The 26,516-nt window shown below is 35.4% G+C and overlaps 4 protein-coding genes across 15 annotated transcripts in view; 2 read left to right on the forward strand and 2 right to left on the reverse strand.

Moving 5' to 3' along the window:
* LOC126848766 (myosin heavy chain, non-muscle) overlaps positions 1-17,871 on the reverse strand; it is a 31,175-nt gene extending 13,304 nt beyond the window's left edge. For 5 of the 7 annotated variants that reach the window (XR_007687306.1, XM_050589936.1, XM_050589933.1 and 2 more), the window contains exons 1-3: positions 16,802-17,870; positions 1,090-1,246; positions 615-733 (exon numbers count right to left, since the gene is read on the reverse strand). Coding sequence is in view for 6 of the 7 variants with exons in the window: in XM_050589936.1 (XP_050445893.1) it covers positions 615-733; positions 1,090-1,246; positions 16,802-17,158 (633 nt within the window). In the remaining variant the exon portion in view is untranslated. Of the gene's footprint in view, positions 1-614; positions 734-1,089; positions 1,247-16,801 lie in introns of all 7 variants that reach the window. The other 2 variants (XM_050589934.1, XM_050589937.1) reach the window with 2 other exon arrangements.
* The window catches only part of LOC126848798 (L-allo-threonine aldolase), a 117,502-nt gene extending 95,803 nt beyond the window's left edge, over positions 1-21,699 (forward strand). The window contains exons 1-5 of one of the 6 annotated variants that reach the window (XM_050590012.1): positions 18,342-18,458; positions 19,185-19,287; positions 19,566-19,683; positions 20,112-20,195; positions 20,680-21,699. In XM_050590012.1, coding sequence (XP_050445969.1) covers positions 19,234-19,287; positions 19,566-19,683; positions 20,112-20,195; positions 20,680-21,569 — 1,146 coding nt within the window. In that variant the 5' untranslated portion in view covers positions 18,342-18,458; positions 19,185-19,233 and the 3' untranslated portion in view covers positions 21,570-21,699. Of the gene's footprint in view, positions 1-18,341; positions 18,607-19,184; positions 19,288-19,565; positions 19,684-20,111; positions 20,196-20,679 lie in introns of those variants that run through there. The other 5 variants (XM_050590010.1, XM_050590013.1, XM_050590014.1 and 2 more) reach the window with 5 other exon arrangements.
* Positions 21,700-22,281: 582 nt separating this feature from the next.
* On the reverse strand, positions 22,282-25,036 carry LOC126848794 (eukaryotic translation initiation factor 3 subunit D). Its single transcript, XM_050590000.1, has 3 exons — positions 24,745-25,036; positions 24,618-24,663; positions 22,282-23,873 (listed from the first exon to the last, which is right to left on the reverse strand). The coding sequence occupies exons 1-3, from the start codon at positions 24,916-24,918 to the stop codon at positions 22,408-22,410; spliced, it is 1,686 nt and encodes a 561-aa protein (XP_050445957.1). The 5' UTR covers positions 24,919-25,036; the 3' UTR covers positions 22,282-22,407.
* Positions 25,037-25,150: 114 nt separating this feature from the next.
* On the forward strand, positions 25,151-26,485 carry LOC126848827 (ATP synthase-coupling factor 6, mitochondrial). The gene is made up of 4 exons (XM_050590066.1): positions 25,151-25,232; positions 25,650-25,795; positions 26,067-26,197; positions 26,353-26,485. Exons 2-4 carry the CDS (start codon positions 25,656-25,658, stop codon positions 26,385-26,387), a joined length of 306 nt encoding a protein of 101 aa, XP_050446023.1. The 5' UTR covers positions 25,151-25,232; positions 25,650-25,655; the 3' UTR covers positions 26,388-26,485.
* The last annotated feature ends 31 nt before the right edge of the window (positions 26,486-26,516 follow it).

Below are 26,516 nucleotides of genomic sequence, written 5' to 3' on the forward strand. Positions count from 1 at the left end.
GATTACTATCATTTTTTAGAGTTAAAAAAAAATGGAAAAAGATACGATACGAGAAACAAGATGGTATTTAGAAACTAAGTTAATAAACACCATATTGCTTCAGCTACACCTGCTTCAAATTATAGTCATCGCATACATTATCCTGTACACTGCCTTTCTACGATAAAAACGCTCACCAATAATTTATATGTATCGAATATTTCCACCAATTTAAATATTAAAAAAATATATAGTTGAAAAAATCCGCAAACTTCACGATAAGCTCAAAGCTTATTAGCATATTTTATGAATAGAATGTATTACACGAAGAGTCTTCGCTTTTTAATCAATCTAAATAAGACATATTTCCAGAAACAAAGATCTTTCCGCGTCTCTTCGAGAAGCTCCCGATAAATTGAGAGGAACGTTTGCGTTTACGCGAGCGAGATTTCTCTATTGGAGTATATCGAGAGGTTAAATGTGATTTTCCTCTTGTGTAAATTGCAACGCGGCTCAATTAATCTTGCGCGCGTATGTCTTTGCCGAGCGGACGCATGTGCGTGAAATAAAATAATGGATTCGCCGCGCGACGAAAACCGCCGAGCGTTAATCGACGAGCGTGCGTTGTGACTTACCGCGTTAGACTTGGGTTTCGACGCGGCTACATAAGCCAAATATTGAATCACTTTCTTCGTGTTCTCGGTTTTGCCGGCGCCGGACTCGCCAGTGCACAAAATTGACTGATCCTCGCGGTCTGTAACAAGTGTAAAATAATAATGCAATTGTGTGTAATTTTTCTTCCTTCTTGTTATGCGACAGGATTAAAATAATTCAGAATTCTTAATTCAGAAATTTTCGTGTATATATAAATTAAGAAAATAAATTTATATATATATATATATATCTATTTTATATATTTAAAATAAATTTATAATATTAAATTCAAAAAAATATTTTATATATATTTTATATTAACGCAATTTATATGTTCAAGCCCAAGCTATACTTTATCGGTTTAAAATTATCTTTTTGAATATTAAATTTTGAATATATACCGGCTAATAATACATTATGACTTATGATAAGCGGTTCATAGAAAGTTCTAATTACCTTGCAACATGGAGCGATAAGCCGTATCAGTAATGGCAAAGACGTGCGGCGGCACTTCATGTCTCTTGATGCCTTTGTACCTTTCCATGATCTTCTCTGTGTATATCGGCAGTCTTTTATAGGGGTTTACTACGACACAGAAGAGGCCAGAGTATGTCTGTAAAAAAAAAAAAAATAATTTTGACAATATTGTTATGATTGATTATATCAGAACATTTTATATTGCTATAAATAAATTTTTAACATTAGATTCCTCATTCTTTTCTCAAAGCACATTTCCTTGGATAAGCAAAACAAATTTCGTGTTATTCATTATTTAATAAAATAATTAGTTTCATCTCTACTTTGATTCATATCTTCAAAGTGCAAATAAATAGAAACAAAAGTATTTCAGTTTCATCTCAATGCACGTATTTTGCTTATAAATCGATAAAAAATATTTAGTCGCTAAATAATTAATTTCTTTTATTTTTAGTTTTTTTTTTGTGCGGGGAAAGATGCAGGGTGATTTTTTTTGTAAAAGGGTAGCTCGATAATCAAAATGTACGTATTTTGCGAGCTCATAAATCAATAAACAATATTTAGTCGCAAAATAGTTAATTCCCTTTATTTTAAGTATAGTCCTGTCTTGTGCTGAGGAGATGTAAGGTAGTTTTATTGTAAAGAAATTGCAGTTCAATAATTAAAATGCGTAATTTTAAGAATTTATTCTTAATTTTGTATTTTACATGCGCAATACGATGTATTTTTACTTTTTCTGACATTTCTATCTTGAGTTGCATCGATAATAAAAAATTATGTGGAGATTAAGAAGTTCAAAAATCGAAATTATATCAATTTGAAAACTCATAAATAACTCTTAATTCTACAGATTGAAATACAATATTTTTATTTTTATGTGGTGAGGGGGCTGAGTCGACGTCGACATTGACTCAGCTCCCCCACAAAAAGTATTAAATTCCTGCCTTGTGCGCGGAACACAAAATTTTTGATTCGCGGGATATGAAAGCTCATAATTAGTTCATAAGTAGCTCTAATTATGCGCTATTTGTCGTTTATTTTTGCAAGATGGGAGGGGGGGCAGCTCGATAGAGGTCTTCTATTCATATCATTCGAAGCTAAATAAAAGCGAAAGCGTTCACTTTCCGTTCGATTCATGCGACCTAATTGTTTCGGAGAGCATTGTTTCCGCTGACATCGAGAAGCATTCCAGGAATTCTCTCGCGATAGCGCGAGAAGGAGTACGAACGGCACGTGAAGCTCGATGGAATGTCCGATCAATGACGTCACGTTCACTATGCTATGCCGAGCGAAATGGAGAACGAAGAGAGAGAAGAGAAAGAAATCCATATATACATATATATATATATATATATACACATTTACATGCGGACGCGCATATACACACCACACACACACATACTTTTCTGGTGTTCGCCGCTCACCGGCGTCTTCTACCTCCACGCTCTCCCTTTCTCGCTTGATCTCTCGTGGTCCTCTCGCACTTTGGTTAGCACGTTTCTCCACGCTGATACGCATATGCATGCGGGTTCTGGCTAACGTTATTGTACGACCGATGGTTTTGAAACCGAGAGCCTTGACTCTCGCTCACAAAACGAGCCATGCCATTTCCAAGAACTTGAATCGACAAAAGATATTCGGGGCTCGAAGAATAAGCCATGTAAAACAACTTGCGCATGAGTGTATCCTTCGACTATTAAATAACTCCATTAAATTTTCATTGAGGATGCGTGAATCAAATTATGAAGGATTATCAAGGCGAGAAAATGAGATGTAATTCCGTGTTAAATTTTTTAAGCCTCTCGATTTTGAGATAAAGAATTTCTTGCAAGAATATAAACACATATATACACTCTGTTACATCCTATTGTGTCGTCTGTGCGATTTCGTCCTTTCAGAAATATTTTTTATCTTAAAATCTAAGAATTTAAAAGCAATAAAATACAATCAGTTGACAGACATTATTTAAACACGAATTATCGCACTGATTCAATAAAGAACTTCGTTCATTTAATAATACTCGTTTTAATGCCTACTTAATTCCCGTTAGACAGTGTTTAAAAAAAAAATCGATGATATTTTAATCTTCTAATAAAATATTATAAATGATAATGACGTATTACAGCTATCTGATTAGATCTAATAAAATTCTTAATGAGATTACGTGGAGTTATGCTATTGTTATCATATATTGGACTTTCCTACTTTGAGATAATTCACTTATAAGATACAAACTATTGTTTTAAGATACTTCCTTTATTTTTGCGATAAGATAAAATCTTATCTGCCCGATGCATATTAATCTGATAAAAAGTTACATTTAGTTTAAATTATGAAATCAAATCGATTGAATCAATTATAAATATACGATATATTTAGTCATATTGTTTAAAACAAAGTAAAATAAATTTGAATAATGTACTTTTTATATAAATTCATTTTCATGTTGTGTGTATGTGTGCATGATTTTAACAGATTTTTTTAAATTTTGATTTTAACAAATTTTTGAAATTTTTATTTATTTATTTTTAACTACGCTTACTTAAAAATCACATTTATATATATATATATATATATATATATATATATATATATACATAAATTAAAGCTTAATTAAAAACAAATAATAAAAAATTAATAAATGTGTTAAAATCATCAAAAGTAAATACTTTTACACAATATTATGACATGAAAATGTTTCACGTCACTGCTAGTTAACAAGCAAATATTTATATGTCTCAGCAACAGGCAGCTCGTGTGACGAAGGGACGTGTAATCTGTCCAGCGCGCGATATCAAAGCGGAGCAAAGTTATTTAACCTTTTATCAATGCAAGCATAAGTGCATGTAAATGGCACCATCCACAATTGTCTCTGTAAACTGTAAAATGATGTTTACGTGTTTCTCCTCCCCAAATATTTAGCAGCATTATTACTTTTCATCGTGACGTAAACTTTCTCTCGCATAAATTGCAAACTATGTAAGCTAGAGAGAGAGAGAGAGAGAGTTTACTCTTCATTATATAATCTTTTGTACATAAAAAACATGTCACGTTGCTATATTTTTATTTAAAATATGAAAAAATATTAATAAAAATATTTAATAAAAATATTAATTATAACTTTATTTTTGTTAATTGGACTTCTGACCGCAATAAAGCAACTATATTTTATTACGAATTGTTCGATCATTTATATTTATGTATATCGTATGTATATTTCACATAGCAAGATACCGCCTACACGTAGATGTGAATTATCGTTGTTTACGCGCAAAACACGTCCAACATCGCAGCAGTTGTAAGCGATACTCGTCGGTCCAGCGGAGCGAGTAGGTGTTAATAAACGCGCGACATTCTCCCGCTTTTATCTGCCTTTCATTAAACGCTGGCGCACGATGACTCGCACTTAATTGCGCGAGTCTACTCAAATTGTTCGCATCATCATTAGGGCGGCCGGGCAATTACTCGGGGAGATCGTTAGCCGCGCCTATAACCGAGCCCCCGATCTCCGAACGTTTCTGGCCTGCATCTCCGGCACATTTTTTTCCAAGTGACACTCTGGATATTCCCAGGATATATATCCTTTCAAAGGTCGTGACGAATCATCATCGCGCCGATCGCCACCCGAACTGCCTACAGCGTGATTCATACACACGTTCGTCGCTTTCCCTCCCCCCGGTCCGGATTCTCGCGCTACTCGCGTCATCCTTCGTGGAAGTAGCCACCCGGAACCGGCCCGTACATACACACCGGGTTTATTTATTCTCTATGGTGCGATTTCCACGTTAATTTACTGCGTACTTTCGTAACTTTTCCCATTATGGACTGGCAAACGGCGGTCGCGCGGTTAATCGAGAGACTATCTTATTCCTCTGTTTAATTCCGTTCGCGGGATGAGATGGAGAATGAGCTGAGCTCATAATTAACTTCAACTCAATGTTTATGGAAGTACGAGGAATTTTTCAAAGACTTTTTGAGTGCATTTTTTTTTTTTTTTTTCATGTACGTTTTCGGATGCTTTTCATTCATACCAAGGAAAAATAAAAAATAAATTTCAAATCCTAGATTTAAAAATGCAAACTTTCTAAGGTAAACATTTATTACTTGTGCATAATATTTTTTTTATTACTAAAAATTAATTATAATATGTATTGCATATTTTATATTAAGAATATATTATGTTAAAACATTGAAGATATAACAGAGAGATAGATACATATTTATAATATATTTGAAAAAATTCTCCGAATTCCAATAAAATTCTATGAAAATCCTGATTTTCTGGTATGAAAAAAAAAAATCCCTGAGAACATTCCAGGTTTTCCGTCTTTTTCCAGGAAGTAGACATACTGTTTTAAGACAGCGCACTATTTCCTCATACATCTGTCAGTAATGTACATTATTGCTTCAATCTCCTGTGCAACATCCGATCGATCGATAAATAAACAGATCAAATAAAATGGAAATATTTATAATTTTCATCAATTGTTTTATTGTATCGTCGATTGATTATTCTGTCTTACTTTGCGTCACTTTGACATTTTATAAGTTCCGCATTGCACTTTAACAACGAATTGTCTAATTGAGTTTAAAGATAAATTATGAGTTTTGCTTTCCAAGTATTTTTAACATTTACATATAATATTAAACCCAAGATTTTCCGTTGATCCAATATTCGCATTTCTTTACAGCTGTTCACGTGTGTCGCGTCGAGAGAGAAATAAATGCTTTGAGGAATCTCGACTAGAAACAATGATTGCCTCCCGCATGTCCTAGAAAAATTCATAATTTTCCTCCTTGACATCATTGCGATGCATCGCCGTGCTCGCGCGCGTTAAAGAAACGAAGCTTATTAAGCGATTTATTAGGATTCGTGTAAAATCACCGTAGCGGATCAATCGGAAGACAACGTGAAGATTCATTTCATGAAATTTCATCGCGAATCGGGAATACAAAACGGAAACGCCTTTGTCTCTTTTTTTCCACGGGCAGGACTGCGCTCGAAGGTCCTCGAAAACCGGTCTCGAATACTCTCGGGTGTCATCGACCCTGCCCAACATTCCTGTTTATGCCTCGCCGACGCGACGTGACGGGAGCCTTCTAAGCAAATCGGCAGCCAGCCGGCGCGATCGCGACATGCGTTACATCTCACGAAGCTGACGTTTTTCGTTGCACGGATATAGGAGTAATCCCCAAACGTACATAGAAGCGTACTGTCAATAAAGTTTACAGGGTCTAGAGGCACTAGAAGAGATAAATCGATGGCGAGATTACGTTTCGGAATTAGTGAAAAGTGGACACACCCGCGCAGCATTGCTTTTTGTAAAATATATATGTAGAGAAAATCAATTTTTTCTTAGAATATTATAAATTTTATGATATGTCAGAGTAATAACTCAGTATGTCAAAAGAAATAAATATTTAATATATATTTAAAAGAAAGAGAGATATTTTTGAAAGAGATACTTGATTATTTTTGGAGTATTTTTGATAAAAATCATTTCATATTTTATTTCGTCGCGAATTTTTATTTATAATTATAATTCATAATTATACCCATTGTCAGAATGGAATTTAAATGCAATGACTATCTCACACATTCGAATGTGTGTATTATCAAAGTTGTGCCGTATCTTGGTGTGAATCACCTTCCACGCCGATCAAACGTAACACGATGCGTCACACGCTTATACGGCGTTCAGTTAGTTACGCCTCGTCTAGTATTTTCTATTATAGGACATCGCCGGTCTTTTTCTTTACGGCGCCCCTCCTGGGGTGTGTGTGTGTGTGTATGTGTTTCGTCAGAAAATTTTCTTTCGGGGCGCCGTGGTAACGAGCACGATGACCGTAAATGGCATCGGACTCGCCGCGGCGATCGTTCCGAGATGGTTTCGCGCGGCGATGAGACGCGTCTTTAAGGCACCGCATAAGCGGGTTAAGGACGCTCGTCCTTATAAGGGACTCGCCTTTGCCTTTTTTGCGCGAAGCGCGTCCCCCTCTCGCCTCTGTTTTTCACCCGCCACGCGATCGCCCTCGATCGAGACAAGATCGAAAGTCTTGATCCTCGCTCGCTCGCGCGTGATCAAGTGCAATTTGTAAGAAAACGGTAAAAGCGTGATTGGAAGCGGTATACTCTTTATTATTGTGGGTCAGAGTTGCGGCCTCGCGGAACAAGATCGTAAACCTCACGACAGAATCGCGAACATTCCCAGAGCTATTTGCGAAATTAGCGTAAGTTCTCATTATTTATGTATGATATTAATATTTCGCCAGATTTCTATTATATTATGTGACAAAAATATTTTCAAAGAATTTTATTAATATTTATAAGTTATTACAATTAATTACTATTTATTATTATTATAATTATATTCTTATTATAATTAATAATTAATTATTATTATTTTATTTTATTATAATTAATTGCTTCGTTTTATTATTATGGATTAAATGTTACGTATGTATCACGCGTTCCTCAATTTCTCATAAAGTTGGATTCTAAAAGAAACATGAATCCATTTCTTCCTCTCTCATTATCGTCAAAATTACAGTCCGCGAAACAGGATCGTAAATCTCGCGGCGAAAGCCACATTTAAAGTCATTTATTAAATTTAGTGTCAAAGTGTGGATGCAACACATTTCTCGTTTATCGCGATTCTTATCATTGACGAGATATCAAAGAGCTTTGAAAGTGTCTCGATTTTTTTTTCTTTCTATTTGTATAACCCGACCAAAATTAAATGGAAAATGAAAGTAAATGGAAAAATTACGGTAACATGTAAAAGTAAAATGGATGCCTCGTTATGCAATTAAAAAAGCTCACTGTGCCCATAATCGGCTTCAAAAGGATGAAATCTCTCGCACCTCCCTAACCGACTTTCTAAAAATGGTACCGTCGCGTGCTGCAATAATTCTCCAGACACGGGAACGTTCGTTAAAGCCGGTTCTAAGGTAATGCATATTCACGTGTCAAATAATCGCGTACAGCTGTAACTGGAACGAGAAAGGAACGCATACAATTTCGACATATTGTCGCGGCGTCCTCGTATAATACATTTTATCTCATCGTCTCGAGACGACAACTTGTACCACTTTGGCGAATATTTATCGAGCGGATGCCTCTGACTCCAGACGATGGCTTCACTCGCCAAATATTCCGACACCTTTCCAATTGCATTTACTGACGAGTTTTAAACGATGATATACCAAACGCGCGATGCACATTCACTCGACAAATACTTATATCATCGCAATACACAGATATGTGCGCCATGAAGTAACACGTGTCAACACGTGACAGCATTGCAATTTTCCACGCGATATTGTTGCAATTTTATTTCGACGATGCGATAAAATCCGTCGCATAAATGCGCGACATATTTTATTTCGTCGTCGAATTCCGTAAAAGTTAACATATTGTACCAACAATTGGCATTACGTCATGACATGTCGATGATGCGATATTTATCTTGGTTCGGCAAATAATTGGTCAGTGAACGGTCTGGTCGAGCGTAGTTTGAAACCCGCTTAAAAGCCGTGTCGTATTACATATCGGAGATTGTGATTGCACGACGATTGCGTATCGGAGATCGATAGTCGCCAATGAAGACAAGAATGAAGACGAAGCGAACGATGATTGAGATTAAAGATTCGTTTTTTATTCAGAAGCCTATCCAATCTTCCAGTTGTTACACATGATTGCAACATGAGATCCCAATTAATAAAATCCTAAATGAGAACTCGGATACGTTTCACATATATATATTTTTATTTTTTTTTTTTTCAGAAATAGATAGGGAGAGAGAGAGAGTCAAACATATGATTTTTTAATAAAATTAAATACAAATTTTAAAAATGTAGCTTTGCAAAAAAATATTTGTTATCCTCTTTTTCTATTTACACAGCAGTATGCATATTTTATTACTATACTGCTTGTTTATATCTATATATGAAACTCTTATATTAAACATAATAAAAATAGTTTTTATAATTATTTTTATATACAAAGTTTCTATTAAGTAAAAAATATGCAAAGTGCGCGATACGCACATTGTATATATCTCGAAAACATAGAAAAAGTGTGAAGGCACGATAGATTTTCACATGGGTACGTTTATGATGCGCGTGAAATAATTGATTTTGCGTGAACATGAGAGATGAATAAGACGTAAGTACACAAGAGTCAAGTGAACTATGTGGACCCGGTAGTTGTCGAGCCGCTATAGTCCAGATACGATCCATATACGGTATGCACGGATAAAATCGATCGGATTCGCACCATATACGGACGGATGTAAACGATGTATGTATGCGCAAGCATTACGCAAGAGTGACGTTCTTTATGGTGTTACCGCCTGGCAACGGAATTACGAAAAAGGAGAAAAAAACTGTTGACGAGAGCGCGCGAATTTTGTTGCCTCTTGACCTCACGAAAAATCGCATCCGAGCATCGGACTCACAATGTGCTTGCGGAGATGCAGCGTCGCTAAACCGAGCCGCGAAAAGGTGAGAAGTGCGGAAAAAAATAGAAAAAAATTTATTGCACGATTTTTTTGCATTTTAAGCTTGACGTTCAAATTTTCTACACGACGAATAAAATTGAAAGAGTTTATGAGCGTTTAAATACAAATGTATACACACACTGCGTCTCATTGTCAATCGCAATAATTATCTCCTTAATTTTTTTGTCGAATTTTAAAACTGATCTAATTGAATGAAAGGCATATTTAAAAATTTAATATTGAAATAATAAATATTATAATAAATAAAATTATCCTCACAATTATTCTTGACATCAAAAAATCGCATTTTTTCATCTTTTAATCTTGTACGTGATCGTTCTGCTCATTATAATGATTATCACTTTTGAATATGCATTAACATGTCGTATATTAGAAATGCAAGAAATACATATAGCGCTACGTGTTGTACTCCAATTTAAATACAATTTAATATTTTTTGTAGACAATTGCGGGGGAACGTGGCGGTAAAAATAAATATATAAAATAAATATATAAAATAAATTTTATATATTTAGCGATAAATAGTACTATTTATATTTATTATATTTTCAATTTCGTTTGTAATCTCGCATCGCGGTACGGTTACATGTATGTATCTCGAAAGCGAATGTCGTAACGATCGCATGTCGATCATGCTAGTCGGCGTCCCTGAGACGGCCGAGGCGAGAATTCCGCGTAAATTCCGAAATAATTCTGCCCGCGCGGTATCTCCGCGCGCGGTGCAAAAGAAATTCAGCGTGCCGCTAGACGTAGCGCGAATACTAATCGAGCTAATACACAGGTACGAGGCGGAGGCCTCGCTACCTTCTCCTCGTGGTACTGTGAATTCTAGTTCCGACGAGAAGTCAGTTAAAGGAAAAAAAAGTTTACCTTAGCCTCCAAGCTATTGCCGGTTACCAACCAAAGACAGATAAAATGAAAGATTATTTGACGGAGAGACCACCCGCATTCTTTACTTGGTTGATTGTTTGTTTAATCCGAGGCCGATATATTCTTAGTGAAAATATCAAAATGTTCATAATTTCCGGATAATTAAAGAATAGTTATGGAGATTTCCGGCAAATGAAATTTCCATTGGATTCAGGGGAGAGAAAGTATATAATAAAATTATATTTTTTAATTAATTTGAAATGAATATTACTTTAATAGAACCTTGAGGTTTTGTAGAGATATAAATATGAATGTTGATATATATAATTTTTCTTAACTTACAATGATTAACTGAAAACATTTAGAGGAAAAATGCGTAAAAGGAACGCTAAAAAATCTTTACATATATATAATATAATAATATTTGAATTAATAAAATGTAAAGATAAGCCACAAATCTTTATCTAAGATAAATGAATAAAAACACAAATATAAAAAAGAATGTTCTCTTAATATCTTAAAAAAGTTGAATTTTTCTTTATCTTCATCGATACTCTTCTGCCGATATCAATAACTTTTATTATTATATAAAACGTTTTATATAAAATATTTATTCATTATTCTGTCTACATATTTTGATCGAATCGCTGACGTACAGGAAACTCGCAGATTTGCAACGGTAAGCCACATTTCGCCAAGGTGACTCTGTCAAACCACTAAGATGGCGTCTCGAGATCGACCTCCGTTCAGTTCTCCGGTACGACCTCCCAACGAATATCCCAACCTTCCTCCGTTACACTCTCCCTTTCCCCGTACACTCTGTCACTTTACCTCTCTGTCGCGCTGTTGCTTTCTCACCTTCTCCAGAGACGGAGATCGTCAACGGACTCTATCTACCTTTAGAGTCGCGCTTACCGAATCAGTCACGCATGAGTCACGATGAGCATCGGCTCTCATTCTTCGAGATTAGGTGAAAAAAAAAAGTAGCAAAAGAAATGAGAGAGAAAGAGTTTGAAATGTCTTTGTCGGGGACAACTTGTTTTATTCGCATCTAGATTGCATTCTAATTAATTAAAAATATATTCAACATGAGACCATCATAGAGCAAATCTATATACAGGATGGGCCCAAATGTTCCGAAACGTTTGTTTCGATATTTTTTGTTAAATAACGTTTACTTTTCCCCTTTTAAATATTTAATAAAAATCTATAAAATAATCGTGATTTCAGAGATTTTTGGATGCTTTTTAAAGAAAATTTTTCCACCCATGTTTATACGAAATTTTTTGTTCAGAATTAAATTTTCTATAAAATCTCAAAGTTTGGCCGAAACGTTTAGGTCCATCCTGTATAAAAGATCTCGTCGTTTTTATGTGAATGAGACGATATTCGTGATTTTTTATCTTAATCTATGTCAACATTTTAATTCCACCTATCGATAATTTCTTCGATGCAGATATTGCATATCGCGATCATTCGCAATTTAATACAGTCTGGTACACCGAAATAGAAGGCGATCGGTACGTAAAATCTTAATCAAACGAGTTTACCGAGCAAACAGTTAGGTCGCAGTTTTATCCTTTTCTGTAATTTTCTTAGACGCGATAACGCGGCGAACATCAACGGTCGGCATTGAATGCGAATAATACTCGCTTGAAATTCCAAGTAATCTCTTGTGTAAACAATGTACATACATACATACATACGTTCGCGTAAATCGACCGGGAGTTATGACGAAGCAGTATGGAATTCCTGACGCAAATTTCAGCCAAATTCCTAACACACATCCGTCCGGTTGCGGCATAACAAAATTCATTAAGTGAGCTGCACAGTGCAAACGACGATGTAAGCAGGCGATTCTTAATCGTCGCTGACGATAAAAATTTTTTGCCCCACATGATTGTATTTAATCCCGCCCTCTGGCACTCGATAATGCCATATGGCAACCATTTTTCACCGAAATTGTGCGAAACTCATCCCGTATGTACAGGATATCCGATAAAACTTATACATCTTCTCAATCAAAAATATTGAACTTTCATCGAAAAAGATGTGTAAATATGAATTAATTGATGTAGGCAACGTAAAACGGTTGATTAACATCTGAGGTAATATTTTGACATTTCAATACTAAGTATCGTTTGGTTCTATAAGCTAAGCAGTGAAACGCGATTGATAGCAATTTTTTCACTTTGGAAACTAAGACATTTATCTATCATTTCGCCTCTCTTTTTAATGAAGGATATATAAAGTTACATCTCTCGTTCAGCAGTGTGTGAGAACAGCTGCGCGATTTGCTATCTTATCGAACATTCGACTATCGTCGAATACATTCTTGACAACGGGGAGGAAACACGAAAAGACAAGGAAGAGAAAACATATGGTAGGAAAACATTTTGTAGAAAGAATTTTTTTCTTTTTTATTTCCCTGATATAGTGGGTGTGGTCAATGTGTATTCAATATTTATTTCACGAACAGTTATGGTCTTTACGATGGGAATTTTATTGATCGCTTAATACTTGAGATATAATAAGCTTGATCTTATATTTTAAAGGAAGCGCAAGCGGAAAAATTCCATTATAATGGAAGTCACATTCTTCAATTTTACAATTTAAAGAATGCACAAATATTAATCGCACATATAGCTTTGAGGCAAGACCATCTGTAGTTATTTATGATCAATGAAAGATTTTAGTATGATCGTTCCTCTCCTTCGCTGCATTTTTAATTTAGCTGAAAATAACGTTGGAATTTTATCTACTCCCTCTCTTTAAGTGTCTCTTAATTGATTACATTATGACAAACATATTAATGTAGATAATGACATGAAAAACCTAACGCAAATGCAATTCATGATATCACATATATCGAAATCTATTTTTACAACAATTAAATAAAATTATGACAGGTAACTATTTCATTTTCTCTTTCTCCTTCTCTCTCTCTTGCTCCTTCAATACTTCAAATATAATCTTCCACAATGTTTGAGATATTAGAAATAATATTTGAGACTTCGAGAAATGAATTTCCAAGCAATAGAAAAATCAACATCTATTCTCCAAGTATAAAATCAAAGTCGAATATTAAACAAACGCATTCAAAATGTGATCAAAATTAGCGTGAGTCACACGCTCGGCGGAGCAAGGCGGGACGAAGCGTTCTTATCACCACAGACGACGATAAGCAGAAACGTCAAGGAAACGCGATGCGTGTATACTCGGTCTCTCGACGAGTTAGTTCGTAGAACCCGACGACCCTCGGATACCGTGCATTTTTTTTTTCGTCGTCACACCCTCGAATACCTGAACCTACGCGACGTTCGCCCTTGACCCTACGCGATTAACGAGAAATACTTTTTTTTTTTTTTTTTATCTTTTAACGGGAATGCCATCGGTTCCCCCGTAGTCACTATAAAAGGAACGGCTCGTGGAAAAGTTTGAGAGATTTATCTCCTACCACTCCCTAAATTTATATTCAATAATCAATAATATCGCGTACGTGACAGTATTTAATATTGAAAGCTCGCCTTTTGCCTGATATTAATTAACCCTCGAGCACCGGTGCTCAGACCTGCGAGTACGCGAGAGTTTTTGCCTCTCCAACACTGCAATTATCTCTTGCAAAACAACTTTCTTCATGGTATTTTCATATGATAGTTCGTTACCTTATCTGCACTTTGCATCACAGCCACGCGTGTGTATATTTTTATACACGTTTCTTTTTTCATAAATAAAAAAATCTAATATCTCGTAATATATAATAGGTATATTCCAAAGGTGCTTGCGATACAAGAGAAAACGGTGTTTCTTTGAAACCCATACTTTATATGATAATGAAATACATATATATTTAAAAAATATATCAAAATATATTTAAAGAATTATCTTATATATTATTTTATATAATATATATACGTGCATTTTTATACATGACCGCGAAAAGATTTTAAAAGACAAACAAACAATAAAACTGAGAAAAAGCCGCGAGAACAAAAAAGAAAGTATCGAGAAACGAAGAATTTACCTAATTTTATCGTTACAGAGAGATACAAATATTCTGCGTATTTAAATCGTCGCCACGCGATACGCGACCGGTCGTCTCTTTTCCCGATCGTATCTGCTCGCGTCGCACACACACACACACACACACCTTTCTCTCTCATTCTCTCTCTTTCTCCTTCGGTCTCCCGACATTTCCGATATATCTCGCGCGCGGATTAATTCCAGACGAGGACGAGCAAGAGCCGTAGTGAACCGAGAGCTATCTTTAGTCCGCCTTATATACGAGCAAAAGAGAGTTGTACGGTCTCTGCTGTCGGTCGGAATAAGACAGCGACTCGATTTCTCGACGATGCCGAGTGCTATTTTTCAAAACGTGAATGGCCACCTCGCATGAGTCAATAATCGATAAAAATATAATGTTCGAGAATATATAGATATGACTCTGGATCTCTCGATATTAATAAATTCTCCACTGCCGTCAGACAAAACTGTCGTCATCAATTCTTGTTTCGACATCATGCAGTTGCAACCATAACTACATTTCTATAATTGCACGATATTATCTGGAATATGAATGTTTTTAGAAAAATTTTCAAAAGCATTAAGTGTCTAAAATAGAGTCTGATCATTAGTATCTTTGGAAATTAATATAAAATCATTAAGAATGTCAATTCAATCAATCGAAATATATATCTCGATACTATGAGATAATAAAAATCAACATTACTTGCGGATAAAAATGATTGCATAGCTAATTCTTCTTAATTATTTTTTTAAGATTATAACAGCAATTAATATCCTCGGGATAAAACTGAATAAGAAACAGAAATGTTTAGAACGGAAATTTCCATTCTGTTCCATCCTCCTCCATCCAAGCTATATAAATGTGATATAGTTCTGTTCTACTTCGCAGCTATTGATTTACTTCTCCCATTCCTGTTCATCTTCGAGTAAGAAAAAAAGAAAGAAAGAAAAATAAAAACGAACGATTCCAAGTAACATCAGAATTCAATGCGCGTGACAAACTAATTTAGCAGCTGACGAGGAAAAAAAATAGCGTTTTTGCATCGCGCGTTTGTGTTGTATATGCTTCGTAAATATTTTGAAACCGACGTTAGTGTCGCCATAACCGCGTAAATTCCACGTAATTTTGCCGGATTCGGACGATTAATTTTCACGGCGTGCCATCGAATTAATAATGTGCCGACTCGAATTCGAAGTCGGGCTCGCGGACGCGGTGACTCACCACGACATCACGACCAACATATTTAATCCCGCAACGCCCGTTTAGTTTCTGGGCAAAAGAAACGTCTTCCGCTGCATTATTCGAAAAGCGCTAGGAAAGTTTCCCAGCCGATGATTAGCCTTTAACGAGAGAGAATTAGCGTTAATCGTGTTTATAACTTCTCTTTCCTATTTTTTTTTTATCCTTCTTTTTCCCAAATTTTCTTATTTATTTACGTCTTTCATCCAAGACGAATTCGGGAAAGAATAACTTTAATGTTGCATTTGTTATTTCTTTCGGAGTTACAGTCCTTATAAATACGAAGAAAAATATTTAGAAGCAATTCCATTATAATCAGTTTCTCAAACATCGATCGACTTCGACCGATAATTTAGCATAAATGAATGTTTCCTCGATGTTTCCCTAATCTTTTGGTTCTGAAAAAGGTAAGAAGATACAATTCGAACTCAGGTTAAAGTTAACCGACATTGAAGGAACCGGTCTTAGGGGATTCGCGCGTATGGAAGAGACGGAACGCATCTGGCACTTGCACCTGCATTAAATCGGCCCTCCTTATTACCGTTAAGCATTGATAAAGCATTGGTAAAGTACGATAGGAAAAGCATACAATTATTTGTGTATAATAAAAAAGTGGATCGAGATATACAAAAATTTTCAATCTCTTTCATTTTTTCTTCCTCAAAATGAGAGGCAAATCAAATTCATTTTCAGGTTCATTCTCGGCCTACAATGAGTCTTCAACCTTGATTCTTAGACATTTAAAATTTCTCGTGACGTATATTTCCACAGTTTTAAGTTCACGAGTTTTGAGTCTCTCTCTCTCTCTCTCTCTCTTGTAGATTAATGGATTTTTGTCACCTCTTGAAGCACAGAAACTAAACGACCTACGATATAGATTGAAAATTAAATTAAAGAGCATAGACTCGTACAAGATTTAAAATACTACTCCAAAAGAGACTCATCGTACAATCCGTGAATGAATCCTATGCTTCGATGCGAGAAGCCAGGAGATATAGCGAGGATATAAAAAGACATTAATCAGAGCACTCACGTAAATCAGTCCGGAGTAATATCGGTCCTTGAGGTTATGCAAAACGGAGGCTTCGTTGAGACAGGTAAGCTCCGCCATGTCCTCGACCTTGTCGAACTTGGGCGGATTCATCTTCTGTATGTCGTCCTTCGCGACGAGCACGCGCTTACCGGTCTCCGCGATCTCCACTTCGACCTCGTCGCCGCGCTCGCCCTTGATGCCGGCGGCGACGAAGCCCTGGGTCTCGTGCGGCACCCATACCAGCTTCTTCTGCGTCCATTCCGCCTGGGTGGCCGGGTCGTTGAAGTTGTTCCTGTCCACCGACAAGAAGCGCAGCTCCGGATCGGACCGGTCTACCCTCGAGTCCACGTCCGCCATTTTTGTTTAGCGAGCGCGCACACGACGCGGTAAAGCTGCTGCTGCTCGATACCTTGTTCTCTTTCTCGCTCTCTCTCTCTCTCTCTCTCTCTCTCTCTATCTCACGCCTCTCCTCTCTTTCCCGGTGCCGTAGCCGTGTACTCACCGATAACTACTCGCGTACTCGGAATAACGTTACTCGCATACGCGACACGATCGACTCGGGGCAGAGTCTAACCGAGTCCAACGACGACGACGACGGCGGCAGCCGCTACTAGCTGTCGCCACGATGCGCAACCGACGACGAGTGCGAGGATACCACCCCACCACCACACCACTGCTGCCACACTACCGCACTACCACTATTACCACCACCACTGCCGCGACTCTAAAGGACGGACTCGCCCTCCTCGCGAGCAAGTGAGCGTCTCGGTCCGATTAGCTGCTTCTCGTCTTCCTCGAGATCGCGATCAAAATACACGGCGAGAGGGGGTAAAAAGAGACTTGGCGTTTCTTCTTTCTCACTCACTCTTTCCCTCTCGTACGTACTTTCGCGATCACCCTGTCTCTTCTCCTATTTCTCGTTCGCTCCTCTTTAACGCACGCCTCGAACGCGCCGATCACAACTGTCACCAACCGTCATCGAACATCTGCAGCCGCCCCGCGCCACGTTCACGAAACCTCACCTTTCTCGAGCGTCCTGCTCGCGCTCGCATCCCAACCGCGCCGTTCCTCTCGCTCGTTCTCGAGTAACCGGAAACTAGGGATATGCGGATAATCGTAAAGTCCAGATCGAATGAAGTTCGATATCTAGAGTAATTCGAACATTAGGTATATTAAGCTAAGCCATAAAAAATTAACCCATCATATTCGATTATTCTCACATTCAAATGTGATTGATCAATTTCTTACGACTTAAGGCTTACTACATTTATTATAAATGACGTACAATGCGCCGCGCGCTGCAGAAAGACTTATTTGGACATCACCAATCATATTGACAGTTGCCTAGGACTTTCACCTACGATTGACCAATCGAGGCAAGGATATCTTTATTCTGATTGACCAATCGAACGCTTTCAGCGTCAAAATTTCCATTAGAACTTTGCTGCGCATGCGTAAATAAATTGTCATTAAGCATATGATTTTAAACAGACTCGTGATAAAATATTATGCAAATGCTCCAGATTTCTATATATATGCTTCATGGTTCCTCTTGAAAGTTTATCATCTCGAAGTTTTAAAGTGCTTGTCATGTGTGTGGAAGTTTTAAAAAATATATAAACCGATTATACAGGGTGAACCATTTTTGAAGTGTTAGAGATAAATAGCTTTGAAACTATTAATTAATAATATAAAAATATATTTTAGACAGAAAGTGCTTGGATGGATATATGATGACATAATCAGTTATTTAATTTAACATTATTTTCAAGGTCTTTTTTTTTATTTGGTTGGCACTGTATTAGGTAGCTATCCGCCACATAGGCATTTTTGTTGTCAACAATATTGAGAATCTTTCAGAATTTTTATTTATTTATGATATTCATAAACTTTTTAATATGTAAAACCGAAAAGAAAAATTCACTAATCTTTTTTAATTAATTCAATAATTATAAGGAAAATCAAAAAATGGTAAACGATGACTTTTCTCCTCGATTTCACTTACTTTATCGCGAGATGATACGGTTAATATCAGAATCCTTATATATATATTTTTTTTATTAATGCAAACAATCAATAATAATATTATTCACTGATATTGATAGCAATTAAGACATTGAAAGTTTCTACAATAATACAGTATAAGGAGAGAGACTTTACAATCATATATATATATATATATATATATATATGTGTATATATGATATTAGTGTGTGTGTGTGTGTGTGTGATGTGTGTGCTGTATATATATATTAAAATACATTGAATCAATGAATAAAATTGTTAATTTCCTTAAAATTATATACATTGATTTGACTGTATATAAGGCTGCGAAATACTGTAGTAGTGTAGTATAAATGCTTATATCAAATGATTTATTGCCAGTCAGGAAAGTAAGCTTGCTGCACATCGCACGTGTCAAGATTAACGATATGTCTTACGGCGGAATAAACGAGGGCATTTATGATTATGCAAGGGAAAAAGATGTAAGTGAAAAAGAAAGATTTTAATATCAAAAGTAAAAGCAAAATTTTAATCTGAAAATATTAATTTTATGTGAATCTTTCTCTAAATATTTTCGCATAATATCTCATAAATATTTCAAAAGTATGTTGTTTGATAACGTAATATTTCTAAATAATATTTGCAAAAGGAATGCTTTTTCTTTTTGTAAAAATTTTCTGTGGACAAAGTAGATGAATTTCATTCAAGTATCGTTTTGTAAGAACTGCTACGAAATAAGTTAATTGTATGATTGTACTAGGCTATTATCGTTGATTTACGAAGCGACACGCTCACAAAACCAACCGCGGCAATGAGAAAAGCTATGTTTGAGGCGGAAATAGGGGATGACGTTTACGAAGAAGATCCTACGGTAAAAGGTAATTAAATAAAAAAATTTATTTCTTGCGACACGAAAAGATCTCAGATTAGATTCAAACTAAGAGAGATCTGTAATCTGCGAAAAAATTGTTATAAATTATAAAATGATTACTCTATTCGATGAATGAATACCGATTAAAATAATTCAGATCGCATTTCGATAGAAAACAACAAGATATCCAATGAACGTGTCAATACATGTTTAATCTCATAAATATATTCACTATTTCTTTATATTCAAAATTATTTTATTCATACTCTATGTAATCATTCAAAATAGTTTATCATCTTTCTTTATCTTTTACAAACAAAAAATTATTCCCTCGTCAGTTGCGATTACGATTTTTTGAACAGCCTGTATACTCTACTCAAAGCGCGAAATTTTAACAATATAATTTTTTAATCGAATAATTATATTAATTTCTAGAATTACAGAAAAAAGCAGCAGCGCTGCTTGGAAAAGAAGATGCGCTCTTTGTTAGTTCTGGTACTATGGGAAATTTGATTGCTGGTAAGAACTGATAGATAATTTTTCTACATTTCTTCGCGATTTTCTCAAACTGATGTGTTAAAAGATTAACCAATTTTATTATTTTCATATATTTAATATCTCTGTATTTATTTAATATAATTTATTTATCATTAAAGAAGCACAACTTCTCTTAGTTAATAGAAAGATGATTTCTATCTTAATTAAAATTCTAAATAAACACACAAATAATCTTAATGAAATATAAATTGCGAATACGAGCAAAAAATTAAATGTTTAAACATATATTTTATATGTAACATATATGTAAACATATAATTTTGTAGAAAATTATAATTGATTTGCAAAAACCGCCGAATTTTTATGCATTTATTTATGCTTCATCCGATTGAAATCATGTAAATAAAAATAAATAAAAATTTATAAATTGAAATATAAGGTCGCAAGAAGCCAAGCGCATTTTGTTTAAAGAAACAAATATTCACCTGTGTCTTCTTCTTTTCAGTTATAAATCACTGCAACGTACGCGGCAGCGAAGCTTACTGCGGAAATGAGTCGCACGTGTTTCTTCATGAACAGGGTGCTGCGGCACAAATAGCTGGTGTGTGTCTTCATACCCTGCCAAACAACGACGACGGCACATTCGATCTAAAAAAACTCGACAGCGCGATTCGCACGGATCGCATACATGAACCGATCTCAAAATTGGTCCTCGTCGAAAACACAATCAACGGTAAAATAATACCTCAATCATGGATCGAGGAATTGATGGTGGTAGCAAGAAAACATAATCTCAAGATGCATTTGGATGGAGCGCGATTGTGGAATGCCTCGGTCGCCTCGGGGATTTCGGTGCAGGAATTAGCTGCTCCGTTCGACTCGGTTACTTTTTGCCTAAGTAAGGGATTAGGTGCTCCTGTAGGATCCGTGCTTTGCGGAAGCAAAAGTTTCATCGCTGACGCAAGGAGAAGGCGCAAAGTATTAGGTGGCGCGATGAGACAGGTCGGCGTAATCGCAGCAGCTGGACTCATTGCTCTGGAAGAAACGGTACCGCGATTAGTGGAGGATCACAGAAGAGCATTAGCGATCGCACAGGCGATCAATCAATTGAATTCCAAAATATTTAGCATAAACATGAAAATTGTGCACACCAATATGATATTTATAAACGTGAAGGTCGACAATGGTGTTTCTGCCGTGACTTTCATGAAGAGGCTCCATCAAGTAAACAATTCCAATTCCAAAGATGACAAGATTATAATTAGATGCTTGGCTTTGACGGAAACTTTGGTCAGAATGGTACTTCATTATGATATTGATGATTCGATGGTAGATGCTGCCATACGTAAATTAAGATACGTCATCAAAGAATTGGATCCTCAAGTAGAGATTTGAATTTCTTCATAATTTTTCTAAAAAATGCCAATGAATAAAGATAATTCTCTATGTATGTAATAAATATAATGAAAATATGTATATATTTAAATTTCTAAAATTTTAATAATAAACTATTTATTTATATCAACATTTATATTATAATTCAACGGTTATAACAATTAATTAAAATATTATTTAAACAAAACAAATATGCTTTGTTAATTTAATGAAATTTTATTATTTAATTTTATTATTTTGATTATTATTAAATAGAGAAATATAAAAGCTATTTTTCTCAATAGTGTTATTCTAAATAATTTTATCAAATATTCTTCGATAAAATTTTGTGATCATGTCATTCAAATTGTATACGATATTTTTTGGCAAATATTCTCTCTTGGCACTAGCATGCATATTTTTCTCAAAATTTGATAAATACGAAATTGATACAAATTTCCTTTTAAAATTTTGGAGTCTTTCTTTATAGTAGTATTACATATGTAATAAATTTACATTATGTTGAATATTAAACAATATATATATATATATATATATATATATATATATATATATATATATATATATATATATTGAAATATGCTGTAAATTATATAAATTCTCATGTATATCGAATGTCTATTGAAAAAAATATCCTGAAATATGAAATTGATTCAATATTAATTTGATCAAGATTTGAATAATAAAGTTTCGCATTAAATATACATCAATATGTGTTTAAATCTCCTCATTTATTTCTTCGTAAGAATATTCTCCTGTATTTCTACAAAGATTCGGGTAAAAGCGCCGGTCAATCGCACGATTATCAACGATAGGCGTATAATTAGCGTTGTTGCTGTTAACTTTGAAATGCGTCATTAACAGGCTCGTCGTCGTCCTCATCCTCCTCACCCTCGCTCTCGAAGGTATTATCAGGAATATCATATAATCGAATCATAGGCTTATTCGGATCCTTCATTATCAAATACTTGCCGTCCTTCTGTTTCATGCAAATGTCAATGATACATCTCAAAATACCCCATGCGTTGTCCATGTTCAGGTTGATCTGCGTTGCAAACTCGTTCGGTTTGTACTGCTGCGTACCGAGAATCACGTGCTTGCTAGAATCTCGTACTATAGCGCGCGATACGTATCCAAATTTCAGCTGATCCGAACCAGCGAGTAACGCCTGAACCGTCCACTTGGCGAGTTTGCAGGCGTTGTTGCGTAATTCGTTGGCTAAAACCGCGCCGCGCTGGGTATCCAATTTCTGACGCCATTCGACTCCATTAGCCAGTTTCGAATCCCATTCGTTCAACGCCTTGATTGTTAAAAATTGATTCTCGTTGTTGGGGCCTTGCATCACGGCGTCGTGCTCGCATCGGGCGACCAACACGATGCCGTTGTTAAGATCCCATTTGCGATAACGATAAGCTACGCTTGCCACATCGCTTTCCTCCTCTTCCGAAATGAATGGATTGCCCTCCTCGAACTTGTAGCGTGGCTCGTTTGACTTGAGCACCTGCTGCGAGAAATTATGATTAATGAAAGTCGCCTCGAGTGCGAGATTCCTCGGAGAATTCAACGAATTGCCGTCATCCTGCGGCGGCTCAACGCTTGTTTCGTTCACAGTCAACAGATCAAATTCGGTGTTGTCACGCTTGTCGAAGAACAGTTTGTCGCCAATCTTCTCGATGACGATGTCCCACGAATAATTGCTGCGCGTGCAACACATGATAGTAGCCAGAATCGCGTCGGTGGCATATACGTTGCCCTCCGTTTTTGACAGCTTACGGATGATAGGGTCGTCAGTAGTCGTGACCGTATGGAAAATACGATCGATTCTCTGCAGCGGTTTTTCGCTCTTGACATTCACGCGGTCATACGTCTTGTCATAATATTCGAGCGAGCCGCAGCACAATATATCCTCGCCATCTTTCACATTAGGCAAGGAGAGCTTGGCCAATCGCGGGAAGTCCATCTCCTCGATGGTAATCCAATCGGGTCGCACTGTCACGGAAGCGTCTCGAATCTTGATGGGCGGTTGATTCTTGTGATTACGCAAACCTTGCTGTCTACCCCAACGTTTTGCTTGTCCCTTACGCTCTCGTTCTCGCAACTTGAGTTTTCCTAGCTGTTGCATTTGACTCAACCCACCGCGTTGTCCGCCACGACCGCGTAAGTTGCGCTGATTGTGACGAAAACGGCCACGTTGATATGGCGGTTTCTGCACACGTGTGGTATCCACCAAGTGAAAAGTAGTCTCGTCTTCGTCGTGGTAATAAGCATATTGACTGCCAGAACCAAATTGCGATGTATATTTATCTGAAAAATATGCCATTAATACATACAACTATGATATATCTGATATATCCTTAATTCTCCATATGTAGCATGAAGAAGATAAGCAATACTTTGATTGTTACATACAATTTTTGTGATTCTATTTTTTATAAATAAACTATATTAGAATGATATACAGATATATTAAGTTGATAAACATTTTGTTCAAGAAAAGATCTTTATGATATTCTTATAATCTTTTAATACAACATAATATCAATAAAATAAAAAGTTACAAAAGTACCTCTCTTCAGATAACAAAATGAAACAAAAATGGATCTATTAAAAAAATCAATAACTAAATCATATATCATTGACGATATCCTATATGAAAGTGTATCTTGAATATTGCAAATATAATTTAAGAAATCAAGTTATAATATTATGATATACTATTCAAAAAATATTACATTATGCATATTACCATCTAATCATATGCATATCTTGCATACTTTAATTCAATTTTGTATTTAAATAAAATGTAAAAAAAATTATAACCATTATAATTTAATATAATACATCGAGCATGATATACATTTGTCAAAACCTTTCATCCTAGAATTCATCAACAGTTTTGTTTAAATTTAATCATATAAAAGCCTTTCATTATTAATCGAACTCAACATATGCAATGCAAAAATGCCAATCATCTGTTCTCAAATCCTTGAGAGTTTCGAATTTTTGAGGTTAAGAGAACCTCAATCAGAAGAGAGACGAGATACGTACTTGGGAACTTCTTGTCCTGGAAAGCCGGCGTTGTCCAGTCGGAGATCTACAACAATGAGAGACATAAATGAGGTTGTTTATAATAAAAAAAGATAACGAGACCTGAACACACTTCGCACATGCTCACCTTGCCCAACCTGTCGCCCTTCGAAAATGGCTGATAAGGAATGTCCTTAAATTGGTCCGGCAGCTCGCACGGGCCCCAACCGTCCGGATTGTGCTGGATCGCCGGCGCCTGGAAATGCGCCACCTCCTCCTTCGGGACGGGATCGTCCAGCACCACTACGTCCACTTCTGTCATTTCGTTATTCGATCAAATTTGTCGTGCATCAATAAATAGACCTCTCGACGCGACACGACAGAGATCTTCCACAGCTTCCGCAACCGGAAATCCTGCCCGCGACATATTGTCGCACCAGCAGTACTGTCAACCTTTTCTTTGCAAAAAATCCTAGCAAATGTCAGGATTATTTTTGGACAAGAATCGACGGAACGTTTGATCGACCAATCAGAATGAAAAGAGGCCGATTTGCGCATCTAGAATCTTTACATTCTATAATTTTGTGTAGTCGAGAAGAAAATTCATTGACTCGTCCCTGTAGAAGTTAAAAAAAAGTAATTATTTATCGATATTATTAATATAATATGAAATCTTCATAATATTGTGTTATTACAGTTAATTTCTTTGTGAATTAATCAGTTTGTACTTCATTGACGCATTTAAATTCAATTCATTCTAAAACGAATCTAACCTTAATAAATGTCATTTCGTATTTATTACGTAAGAAAAATTTAATAAACGATTAATTTTTATAAGCATTATAAATTCGATATTTACTGTAAAATATACAATTTGAAAATTCTTTTTTTGATACATATAATTAGAATGTTACTTCAATAATTTGTACTTATTGTATAAAGAAAAAAAAATATTGATAATTGAAGATACACACACACACACACACACACACACACACAAATTCTTTGTAAAAAAAAAAAAAAAGAAAAAATTGTATGGTATCTCTTTTCCAGACAACCATGTTGAGGTCACGTCTCGCTAATTTGCCAAAAACTGTTAAGCGTAATATTAGTACTAATATTCCTGCATTGCAAAAAGCAACTGATCCCATACAACAGCTCTTTCTTGACAAACTCAGGGAATACAGGTCAAAAAGCGTGTAAGTGCATTTACTTTTGGTTATTATATATAGTAATTTTAAAAATAAAATAAAAAGTTAAATTTGATAATGGAATAAGTTAATTGGATTCAAATATTAATCTATTACATTAATGTAAAAATATTTAACTTAATGCAGCTATTTTTATAATTATTATTACATATTACATTATATATAGGAAAAAAAATGATGAAAATAGAACTATGTATATAAGAAAATAGAATTATGTATATAAGTTTTATAATATAAAGAATTTTATTTTTGATTTAAGAAATGGAAAATTAGTTGATCCTAGTCCAGAAATAATAAGTGAACAACAGTCTGAACTAGAAAAACTGAATGTGCAGTATGGTGGTGGTAAAGGAATAGATATGACACAATTTCCTCAATTCAAATTTGAAGGTATGCAATTTTGGCATTTTATGTCTATCAAATAGATATGTTATTTTTACATTCAAGAGCTATTACAAAAATAGTGTATTTTTTACATAAATATTACATGAACATATGTACATATAGTTGAGATAATGTAACAGGCATTATGCTTTATGTTTTAGAGCCATCTGTGGATCTTGGTCTTGACAAAAAGTAAATATGTTAATATATATTATAGAATATTCGTGTATCAATGGTTAAACCATTAAATATTAAATAATTCATTGCAAAAATAAATATACTATTAGAGCTGAATTATTTTCTTTTTGTAAACCTGAATAATCCA

Source organism: Cataglyphis hispanica, chromosome 4, assembly GCF_021464435.1.
Source record: "Cataglyphis hispanica isolate Lineage 1 chromosome 4, ULB_Chis1_1.0, whole genome shotgun sequence".
In the NCBI taxonomy this organism is placed as follows: Eukaryota; Metazoa; Arthropoda; class Insecta; order Hymenoptera; family Formicidae; genus Cataglyphis; species Cataglyphis hispanica.